Here is an 11,918-nt window from a genome sequence, read left to right as displayed (position 1 = left end):
AGAGTCAGAAAATGTTTCAGGCTCGTGATGCCTGCAGGCGACAGATTTCAGGTGTCACAGAGATACAGAGAGACATTGCTTCAAATTCTGAACAAATGGGCAAATATGCTTAAAATATTGAGACATTTATTAAAATATAATATAATATTTGTTCTAATATTAATTGCTATTTATTGAGCCATACAGACAAAAAAAAAAGGTCAATAGCATTATTCAAGATTGTGAAAATCAATGATTAAGGCAGTTTTCTTGGTAGATTTGTGGTCTTCTTTTTTAAAGAAAGGGCTGATCCAGACTCAGAATAAATCCCACCCCGTTTCTCTTTCACTCTTATCACTCCTTCTTCTTTGACTCACAGATCACCTCTGGGCTTGAAGATTTGAAACAACAAACATGGTCAGTCACATTGAAGATTTACTAGCCATTATTATTAATAGAAGTGGTGTTGGTGAGAGGTGGTGTAGATTTTTGCCACTTTGAATGGGCGTATTTTTCTATTAAAATGAACTATGCACATGATTTTAGTCAATTTATAATGTTTTTTTGTGACTTTAGAAGTTCACTGTGTTTCTGAGTGGACTCCTGCTGCTTTTCCTGCTTCCCGACTGGACAGAAAGTGTTGACACCGTGGAGATCAATACTCTCGTCCGTATTATTAACTTCTTTGAGCAGAAGTAAGTCTTCCTCCAGTGTCTATGAAAAATTTAAAGTTTAAGTTAAGCGATGAGGAAGTAGAGCAAAAAAGAGGAAGTAGAGAAATGAGAAGCACTCAGTCAAACGGTCATGGATTGAAAACATGGGAGTGTGTCATAGTCAATACTTGATCTTGTTTCCTGTTTTCCAGCTATAAGAGAGTCGATACAGATGGACATCCCCGTCAGTACGCCACCGCCATCAATGTGCCGAAGGATCAGTGTCAACAGAACTTCATTCCTACCCAGAACACCTTCCTGACTCAGGAGAATGCTGCGAATGTGAAAAATGCTATTACTGATGAAACAAACGCACTTTACCAGGGTGCAGATCTCATCGCTGCAGGAACTAGGAAAGTTGTAATTAGTAAAAAGAAGCAATACAACATGCATTCAGAGTCTCTCCTGCTGAATCCTGCTGACAACTCGCCCATGAGCAAACTCTTGAATAAAAGAAAAGACGGCTGCTCTGTTTTCTACACCTTTGAATCTCCCTGTGTTGACACGTGTCTGAATCCGTCAAGCAGTCACAACATTATAAATGCGCTGAAGAAATGGAAAGAACATGATGGAATTAAAGCTTTTGTCTTCAAGGATTTCTGGAAGTTTGACACTGAAAAAGATCTTCAGACTGCGTTTAAGCAGATTGTGGATCATGTTCCTCTCTTCCGCTGTGTGAGTGAGAATCAGTGTTATGCTTGTAAAGGGGAAGGAGACACTGCCATAGATGCGCTCTGTCTGCCTTAAAGAGAGATCTAACTGCAGTAACGTTCACCTCTTTCTTTCCCATGTGATTCTGTATTAGTGAGATCTACTATCCTTTGTTTTGATAATCAGTATGCTTAGATGTAGTAGTAAAATGCATTTCAAAAATAACCTTGCTTCCAACTTGAACTAATAAAATACTTCTGCTTGGCAAACTTTGTGTTTGTGTTTTTTCTTTCATAAAAAGTCAGAAGGGAGAGTCATAATGCAAAAGGTGGTTTATTGTGAACACTGCAGATGTATGGGTGTTTGTATTTATCTGAGAGCTCGGGTGCATTGTTAACATTACTGACAAGAAGGAAAACAAGCTTTATGCAGCTGTCGGGGTGAAGGAAGACAGACACAGCGGGTGCCGGCATCAGGCCTCGGACATGAGTTTATTTTAAACAAACAAAACAGAAATCGCTTTAGGTAACAAACTGGAAAAAAGTGGAAAATTAGGCTAAGTGCAGCACAGAAAATAAATATAGACTATTTCATATAACTATGAGAAAAAGCAGAAACACAAATTGATGATGATCGTAACAGCTTTCAGTGATGTTATAGTTTTAGACAGTAAGAGTGAGAGTTTAATGCATATCGACTGGTAAAAACTGCCATGCAGATCCTTCACATGCACCAAACCGAATGTCAAACAGTGTCGCCGTATCTCTCCATGAGCAGACTTTGACCTAACAGACAGCTCTCCGCAGATAGCAAAATCGCTGGCCACCTTTATTAGGTTTTCCTTGCTAGTACAGGGTTGGACAATCTTCAGAACTGCCTTATTTGTTTGTGTCAACGATTCAATAAAGTGCTGGAAACATTCCTCAGAGTATTTGCTCCATACTGACATAATAGCATCACGCAGATTTGTCGGCTGCACATCCATGAATGTGAATCTCCCGTTCCTCCACATCCCGAGGCTGCTCATGATCGAGATCTGGTGACTGTGGAGGACATTTGAGTTTAGTGAACTCATTCTCATGATCAAGAAACCAGTTTGAGATGATTTGAGCTTTGTGAGATGGCGTGTTATCCTGCTGAAAGTAGCCATCAGAAGATGATACACTGTGGTCATTAAGGGATGGACATGGTCAGCAACAATACTCAGGTAGAATGTGGCGTTTAAACGATGCTCAATTGGTGTGCCAAGAAAATATCCCATTACACAAATACACCAGCAGCCTGAACATTGATACAGGCAGGATTATTCATGCTTTCATGTTGTTTACACCAAATTCTGACCCTCCCATCTGAATGTCACAGCAGAAATCAAAGGATCAGGAAGCATTTTTACAATCTTCTATTGTCCAGTGTTGGTGAGCCCGTGTGGATTGTAGCCTCAGCTTCTTGTTGTTATCTGACAGTCACCGGTGTGTGTTTTCTGCTGCTAAAGATCTTCTGATTCAAGGTTTGTTGTGTTCACAGATGCTCTTCTGCAGACCTCGGTTATAACAAGTGGTTATTTGAGTTACTGTTGCCTTTCTATCAGCTCGAGCCAGTCTGGCCGTTCTCCTCTGACCTCTGACCTCAACAAGGCATTTTCACCCACAAAACTGTAGCTCACTGGATATTTTCTCTTTTTCTGACCATTATCTGTAAAACCTAGAGATGGTTGTGCATGAAAATCCCAGTAGATCCGCAGTTTCTGAAATACTTAGACCAGCCTGCCTGCCACCAACAACCGTGCCACATTCAAAGTCACTTAAATATCCTTTCTTCTCCATTCTGATGCTCAGTCTGAACTTCAGTAGACCGTCTCTATACATCTTCTCTACAATCCACAATATCACGGTAATTAATACCTTTAGTTAGTCTACTTTGAATGTGCATTTGTCACATTTTCACATATTTTGGGGCATGTTATTGGGAGAATTTCTCTGTGTTGTGTTATCAATCTAGAACTCTTTCTGCAGAGCCACAGACTGTGGACATTTATACTCTTGTTCGAATTATAAACGATTTTGATCAGAAGTTAGTATGCCTGTCATAACCTCAAATATTGAATGACCTTTTACCATTTAAAGGTAATATTAGCAAAAAAAGAAAGTAAAAGTATGAATATGTGTCAGTCAATCATGTTGTCATGCTATCAGATATTCAGCGAGGAAAAAGCAACATGACGAAGCCAACAATGTACAAAATAATCAATGAGAAAAGGATTTCTTGCCTATGACTACTTTCTGAGAAGAAAGCAAATTCTCACGCTCTTGAGGTGTTAGCCCGTACACTGCAAGATGTTTAGCTAAGATAACATTTGTTTATCACTTTATTCTGAGACATTCGAGCATCAATAAATGCGGTAATGTCCCAAGTTTTGTCTCCAAAGAAACTATACACACAAAAACAGGGTTTATTGTCATAAAATTAATGATTCATGATTTTGAATGAACGAATGAAAACTGTGATAATGTCTTCCAGTGTCCAGCCACAGACCAAGCCTAATGTTTTTAGTATGCAATAGCGATCTCAAACTCTCAGTGTACACAAGAAGGATTTGATATCCAGACTGTGTTCAGGAGGATGCAGAAAATGTGAGAAATATTCTCACTAACAGAAATAAATGTGTGTTCTGCACTCCATCACAAAAACCAGTGGAACATGCTGAGCATTTTCTGCTCTATCCTTTAGATAATTATCTAATGGACAAACTTCTAGCGCTGGCAGAATAGCTGTAGCCTATATATTTTTCCATTTGTACAACTCACCTTGTGTGACGAAGTGCATTCAGAGAGACGACAATATTTTGCCAGGTCTTTCAAACTGGATAAATGTAGGCTACGGAAAGATGGAATAAATGTTTTTGTCTTTGAAAAGATCTGCCCCAAAGACAACTGGAGGAAATAATCTTTTTTCTTCAAAAGATTGATGAGAAAGTGCTTTTTTATCGGTGTAACAAAACTGATATGATAGAATGTAGATGTAACAGGTATAGAAAGTGTACTGTTAAATATGTATTGTTAATTAGAATTCTCACAAAATTGTTCATTTACATACACCTGATGACTGCCTAAGTGAAGTGAGTGCCTTTCCCCTTTAATTGATGTGACGTCATAAGTCAATATAATTTCCTGTTCTGTCCCCTCCTCTTCCTCTTGGCATTGTTAATGCACTGGAGAGGTGAGTTATTTTGGGCTCTGATTAATCTTAATTAATCTTTATTTTAATTGTTGCTTTTATGTCTGTATTTTCACTCTAATTTATGTATATACTATTATTTTATCTATCTCTGTGGTTATTTTGGTAATTTCATCTTGTTTAAGTTATATTTTTGCATCTGGGCTTAAATGTGATATGAGAGCACGTGATAAGTGTACATCACATTTGTTTTATAGAATAACCGAGGGCGATTCTCACTAAGAGGCTGATTTTGTTTTATTTGTACATCAGAATGACGACTTGAGAATCAGATAAAAGATCCAGCAAAACTGCCGCCTGTTGTCCCGTGTCTGTCTCGACAAAGCTACACACAACGCAGACAAGTGCATAACTGGTGTCGCGAGCCACCGGTTACACGTGGTGCCGTGAGCCTTTCGGATTTCGCATGATCGGCTGCTCACCGATCGCCGGAGTTGCTGCTTCAACAGACGACGGTGTGCTGTGATAGATCGCTGGAGGAGTGTTTCGCTGATCGCGGAGGCCGCGGATCGTTTCATCTCGTCATCAGCGGTCAACTATCTGCTGCTCACATCACATATATGGTATAGGTTGAACGTTTTTTTATTAATGACTATTCTCGCCATATAAGCGCTTTGATGTGTTGAACTTTTTTTGTGTGTGTGTGCGCGCACTGCTGCACGCTCATCACTGACGGTATATTTTTTTTTGATCGGCACATTTTTTTTTTCTTCTTCCTCCGTGCCACGGTGTACTGAACTGTTCTTTGCGCTGCTGCACACTCTGACAGAGTTTTTGTGATCGCCAGATATATATTTTTTTCTCCGTGCAACGCTGTACTGAACTGTTATTTGCGTTGCTGCACACTCAATGACAGAGTTTTTGTGATCGCCACATTTTTTTTTCTCCGTGCAACGCTGTACTGAACTGTTCTTTGCGTTGCTGCAAGCTCAATGACAGAGTTTTTGTGATCGCCACATTTTTTTTTCTCCGTGCAACGCTGTACTGAACTGTTCTTTGCGTTGCTGCAAGCTCAATGACAGTTTTTTTTTTTTTTTGATCGTCACAAACCTTTTTTTTTTCTCCTCCGTGAAACGTCACATTGAACTGTTTTGAGAGTCTACATGAGTATTTCTGCAAAGTACAATTATCTGAATACTTAAGTGATTTTAGTGTTTTTATTTTTATTTTATTTTTCCTGAAACTGTTATTACATTTCTCTGTGTTTTCTATTCAAACTGAGTCATGTTTGAGGACACTGTCAGTCAAGATAACTTTAGCCCTGCACAACGACCTAGTGCCATGTTCCCAGTAGGCAGGGGTAGTGGGGCTGTACTTAACCGTACTGACAATATGGCTGGAGTTTCGCCTCAATGTTTTGGAAGAGGGAGGGCACTCTTTAATAGTGAAATTGACCATGTACATGCATCTGATTCAGCTATTGGTACGTCAGGGAGCCCAGCTGCTTGCTCTACCCCTTTTACTCGCCCAAATGCTGATCACGTCATTACCCCTGAGTCTCTAGGAGGTTTAATTTCTGATCTGGCACAGAAAATTGGTGAGAGCATTTCAGCCAGTCTCAATTTAACGCTACATCCCAGCCCAGTGCAGTCTAAGTCAAGTGTCCAGCAATCCAGTGAATGTTTTGATCCTTCTAATTTGAAAGTCATTGTCCAACATGATGTTGCGCCTCCACCGTTCTTTAGAGGTGATCAAAGTGATTCATTTACTGTACATGAATGGGAAGATTTGATGTGCAGTTATTTGAACAGTAAGAAATGCACTGATGAAACTGCCTCTGATCTCATTTTGAGCAGGTTAGCTGGAAAAGCGAGGGATGTAGTCAAAGTGTCCTTGCGCAGCTTCCCAGGGCCAACTGCTGCAGTCCCCCCCACCACCGTGTTCGACATACTGAAGCGAAATTTTAGTGAGTTGATGTATTCAAACATGCCTATGGCTGACTTTTATAACACCCTGCCTAGGGCAGATGAGAGCCCAATGGACTACTGGATAAGGCTGAATAAGGCGATTGATGTGGCTGATGAGTGTTTGCGTAGGCGCAACAAGAGCGTTGAGGACCCTGCTACTGAAGCCGTTATGATGTTTATCTCACACTGTCCAGATCCTGGCCTTGCTTTGTCTTTTCAGTTCAAGCCTGCTGAACAGTGGAGTGCTGCTGAAGTTCAAGAGCGACTGGATAGTCATCGCAGGAACCTGCAGAGAGCTTTTGCTAGAACTTCACGTTCATTGCCTGTGTCAGCTTGCCATCAGAACACTGTGACTGTCTGTGACGATCCTGTGCCCAGTTCTCCCAGACAGCCTGAACTCTCCTCAAGTCAGATACCATGTTTAACTGGTCAGCTCAACCCCAACGCTGCGCCTTTTACTCCTGTTGATAGTATGCAGCAGTTGGTTGGCATGATGGATAAAGTTTTATCTCTCTGCACTGCCTCACTGTCCTCACCCAACCCAAACTGTCCTGTCAGAACTTCAGACCCCAAGCCCAGTTTGAGCTCAGCATGTAGAGTATGTCGATCTAAAGAGCACACTACACATACTCATTGTATGCGGCAGAGGCTTTGTCGTAACTGCTTCAAACCTGGACACTTTAAGAGCAATTGTCCTGAGACGACGGGCCTTGAACTGCCTTCTCCGACCACTCAGTTAAACTAAATAGCCCATGTGCAGAGGGGGATAACATGGGCGGTGGCGTATTTCCCCTAAAAGATGAGTCAGATCCACAAGTAATTTTTGTAAATAGTTGCAAATTGTTGCCACCCGACAAAAAAGTGCTGTATGTGGGATCTCAGAAAATTGATGGAGCTAGTGAACTCTTTTATGCTCCTGTGACTGTCGGTGGCCAGTCCGTACTGAACGGTATGCTAGATTCTGGTAGTATGGCTTGCACCCTGAGCACGGAATGTGAATCCAAGTTGTGTGCTGACGGCGTTCTCCCTCGACCTTCAGTGATTCCTGGTGATGTGGTCCTGGTGGGCTGTGGTGGTCTTACTACTCAGCCTAAATGCGCGTATGACCTGGAAATTGAAGTCTACGGGTTCAAGTTCATCGTACCAACCTTAGTAGTACCTGGACAGAAGGATGAGTTCATTATCGGCAGTAACGTCATCAAATGCGTGCTTCAGAAGATGAAAGCCGAAAAGAAGTACTGGGAACTGATTTCCTGTAAAAACAGCAACCCTGAGTGTGAAGAGTTTCTTGAGCTTCTGAGCTGTGTTTCTCGTTGGTCTGGTCCTCAACAGCCCGCTAAGCTCGGCACAGTTAAGCTTTGTCAAGCGGTTACTTTGCTTCCCAGATGTGAGCACCTTGTCTGGGGAAAACTACCAGCTAACACTAATGTCTCCCCAGGAAGCTCTGTCATCGTCGAACCCACTACTTCACGTTCAGCGCCACGTCATGTTCTTGTTGGACGTGTCGTGACTCCTATGTGGGGTGATCGATGGGTGCCGATGAAGATCTTGAATCCCACTCAGTCTCCAATAACTCTTCGACGTAACGCTAAGCTGGCTGATGTGTCTCCTTGTTTGGCGGTGGAGGATGTTACGGTTTCACAAGATGTGTGCAGACCTCAAGTTTCTGATGCAGCCTTCCCCGAGTCTCTTCCACCTGTTGACCCTGTGCGGTTACTGCATGAGTATGGTTTGGAAGGCATTGATATCGAAGGATGTGAAGTCTCCGAGTCATGGAAGGAGGAGTTGGCGAGTCTTATCGTGTCCTATTGTGATGTTTTCTCCAGAGACAGACTCGATTGTGGTGAGGTGAAAGACTTTGTACACCGAATTCATTTGAGCGATGAGCGTCCGTTCCGCCTGCCCTATCGCCGAACCCCTCCCGCCCACTACCAAAAGTTGAGAGAGGTACTTTCTGATATGGAAGAGAAGGGCATTATTAGCAAATCTGTCAGCGAGTATGCGTCTCCTTTGGTAATGGTATGGAAGAAGGATGGTTCTCTCAGAGTCTGTACGGACTTTCGCTGGCTTAATGCAAAGACGATCAAGGATGCTCACCCTTTGCCTCATCAGGCAGATTGCCTGGCTGCTCTAGGTGGAAATCTTCTCTTCAGCTCTGTGGATTTGACGTCAGGATTTTACAACGTCCCACTCCATGTATCTGACCGTCATTACACTGCATTTACAACACCCATGGGCTTGTACGAATACAACCGTCTTCCCCAAGGCCTGTGTAACAGTCCAGCATCCTTTATGCGCATGATGCTCAGCGTATTTGGAGATCTCAACTTTTCCAGCCTCCTTTGCTATCTTGATGATATGCTGGTTTTCGCCCGCTCTGAACAGGAGGCCTTGAAACGCTTGGAAGTGGTGTTTTCACGGTTGAGAGCTAGTAATTTGAAGTTGGCTCCGAAAAAGTGTCACTTTCTCAGGCGCTCCATCAAATTTCTGGGTCATGTGATAAGCGGATCTGGAGTTTCTGTGGATGAAGACAAGGTAGCAGTCATATCAGCCTTTCAGAAGAATGACCTGATGAAAGAAGATAGCGTCACACCTTCGCCAAAGAAACTAAGATCATTTCTGGGCATGGTTCTCTACTACCAGAGCTTCATTCCTGGCTGTTCACGGATTGCAAAGCCATTGTTTAATTTGACAGCCGGTCAAAAACGTTTGGCGAAAGGCACAGGTAGTCGTAACAGATCTGGCACTTTCCGGGAGTTGTCTCCCCAGGACTGGACTCCTGCTTGTGATGTCGCCTTCAAGGAGTTAAAGAGAGCCCTTGTCGAGAGCGTGGTCCTGGCACACCCTGACTTTGAGAGTCCCTTTATTCTCTGCACTGATGCATCGCTAGACGGCTTAGGTGCAGTGCTTTCTCAAGTTCCCAGTGGCGAGGACAAAGCACGTCCTATAGCCTTCGCCAGCAAGTCTTTGAGCCGCAGCCAAGCCAATTACCCTGCACACAGATTAGAGTTCTTGGCTCTGAAGTGGGCAGTGTGTGACAAGTTCAGTCACTGGCTCAAAGGTCATGAGTTCACCGTGTGGACGGATAATAATCCACTCACGTACATCTTGACAAAACCTAAATTGGATGCATGTGAGCAGCGCTGGGTTTCAAAACTTGCCCCGTACAACTTTGAGATCAAGTACGTTCCTGGAAGATTGAATGTTGTGGCGGATGCACTCAGTCGTGACCCGTTCGTCAACCCAGTGAGTCAGCGACTTCTGTCCGAGCCTTACTCTGAACTGCTGAAAAATGTACACAGTGTGGAAGATGATTCTGTACAGAAAACATTCCGCCTCACATGCCAGCCACAGACACTTGAAACTGAACTCAATCTGAGCTCTGAGATAAACTTTTCTATGACTACTGAGGATGTGTCGTCTATCTTGTCTGTTTATGATGATTGGGATTCAGGAGCTGTATCCAGAGCAACATCCCTGGCTAATCATTTGACTTCATTGATTCCCGACTGTCAAGACATAACCCATGCCTTTTCATTGTCCGAATTGCAGTATCAGCAGCACAAAGACACAGTTATTTCAAGGGTGGTTTTCTATGTCAGCAGGAAACGCAGGCCTTCCAGGCGTGAGCGTGCGAATGAAGATTTGCTAGTTTTGAGGATTTTGAGGCAGTGGGAAAAACTCTTTTTGCTTCATGGCATCCTGTATAGAGCTGTCAAAGATCCCCTCACTAAGCACAAAAAGTCTCAGTTCGTCCTGCCTGGCTCCCTGAAACAGCAAGCACTCTCTGGTGTTCATGATTTGGCCGGTCACCAAGGTCAGCCACGTACCCTGTCTTTAGCCCGCCAGAGGTTCTATTGGCCTGGAATGGAACGTGATGTGCGTGATTACGTTAAGACTTGTACCCGTTGTGTCCTGAGTAAAACTCCTGAGCCAGCAGCAAGAGCACCCTTGGAGAGCATCAAGACCACTGCCCCATTGGAGCTTGTCTGTATTGATTTCTGGTCTGCTGAAGATAGGCACAATAAATCTGTGGATGTCTTGGTAATTACAGATCATTTCACCAAGTTAGCTCACGCGTTCCCTTGCCGAAATCAATGTGCTAAAAGTGTTGCTAAGAAACTGTGGGATGGCTTCTTCTGCATCTATGGATTTCCCCAGCGTATCCATTCGGACCAGGGAGCAAATTTTGAGAGTGAGCTAATAGCAGAGCTTCTTGATATTGCCAGTGTTGACAAGTCACGGACTTCCCCGTACCACCCAATGGGGAATGGTGGAACTGAAAGGTTTAACAGAACGTTGGGTAACATGTTGAGATCGCTTCCACCCAGATCTAAGCAAAAGTGGCCACAGTTGGTACAAACGATGACATTCATGTATAACTGCACTGCCCATGAGACAACTGGGTTTGCCCCTTTTTACCTGATGTTCGGAAGGGTGCCGAGATTACCTGTTGACCTTATGTTTCAAAGTGTGCTTCGTGATGAGTCAATCTGTGATTACAATGATTATGTCCAATCTCTTGTCAGTGATCTACAGTCTGCTATGGCGCTGGCTCAAAAGAACTCTACTGCAGAACAAAAACATCAGACTGATCAGTACAATAAGAGGGTCAAAGGATTGCCTCTGTCAGTTGGTGATCATGTTCTCATTGCCAACAAAGGCTGTAGAGGTAAACGGAAGCTTGCCGATAAATGGGAACCCACCATGTATTCTGTTGTTGCCTCCAAACCTTCCCTGCACATTTATAAGATCTGTGACAAATCTGGTCATGAGAAAGTGGTACATCGGAATCTTTTGTTGCCAGTTAACTTTCTCCCTTTGCCTGCAACTGATTTTTCTGTTGGTGAAAGTGCTAGTGGTGGTCCTTGTTCCACACCTTCTCAATCTGTATGTGATGTGGCTGAGTCAACAGTACCTGTCAATGATGATTTGTCACATGCTGAGTCTCTGTCTGTCATTTCTCACATAGCTGTTTGTGATGATGATCGTACTGCTTCTTGGGTCTCAACCCATTCTTCTCAAACTGTTTCTGAAGCACAAGATGATTTATCTGTTGACCATAACACTGTAACTAGTGCTTTTTCTCCTACTGTTCCTGTTCCTAACAGTTTGCATGATTCTTTGATTGACCATAACCCTGATGATCGTTACACTACCAGGCTTGGTAGAGTAATTAAGCCTGTTCGTAGGCTGATTGAGTCAATGGTTCAACTTGAAACCTTACTTGGTTTGGAGTCTGTATCTCCTGTTATTCATGTATAGGTTTATGTATTATATTGCACGGTCTCTGGTAATACTAAGTGATATTTTCTGACTTTTAATTGTGTATATTAATCCTGTTTATGTACCTGGTCTGAGATTTTTAAAAGTGTAATGGGCACTTTGTGTATGCCTACAAAATGTGTAGAAGTTTGGCCAACTTTCTCCATAT

At 42.9% G+C, this 11,918-nt stretch overlaps 1 protein-coding gene across 1 annotated transcript; it reads left to right on the top strand.

The window, feature by feature from the left end:
• The first annotated feature begins 335 nt into the window (after window positions 1-335).
• On the top strand, window positions 336-1,609 carry LOC306996987 (uncharacterized protein). The gene is made up of 3 exons (XM_079609975.1): window positions 336-396; window positions 556-674; window positions 845-1,609. The coding sequence occupies exons 1-3, from the start codon at window positions 394-396 to the stop codon at window positions 1,437-1,439; spliced, it is 717 nt and encodes a 238-aa protein (XP_079466101.1). The 5' UTR covers window positions 336-393; the 3' UTR covers window positions 1,440-1,609.
• Window positions 1,610-11,918: the final 10,309 nt, after the last annotated feature.

Source organism: Phoxinus phoxinus (genome assembly GCF_949152265.1).
Source record: "Phoxinus phoxinus genome assembly, chromosome: 4".
Classification (NCBI taxonomy): Eukaryota; Metazoa; Chordata; class Actinopteri; order Cypriniformes; family Leuciscidae; genus Phoxinus; species Phoxinus phoxinus.
This window is presented reverse-complemented; position numbering and strand designations above follow the sequence as displayed.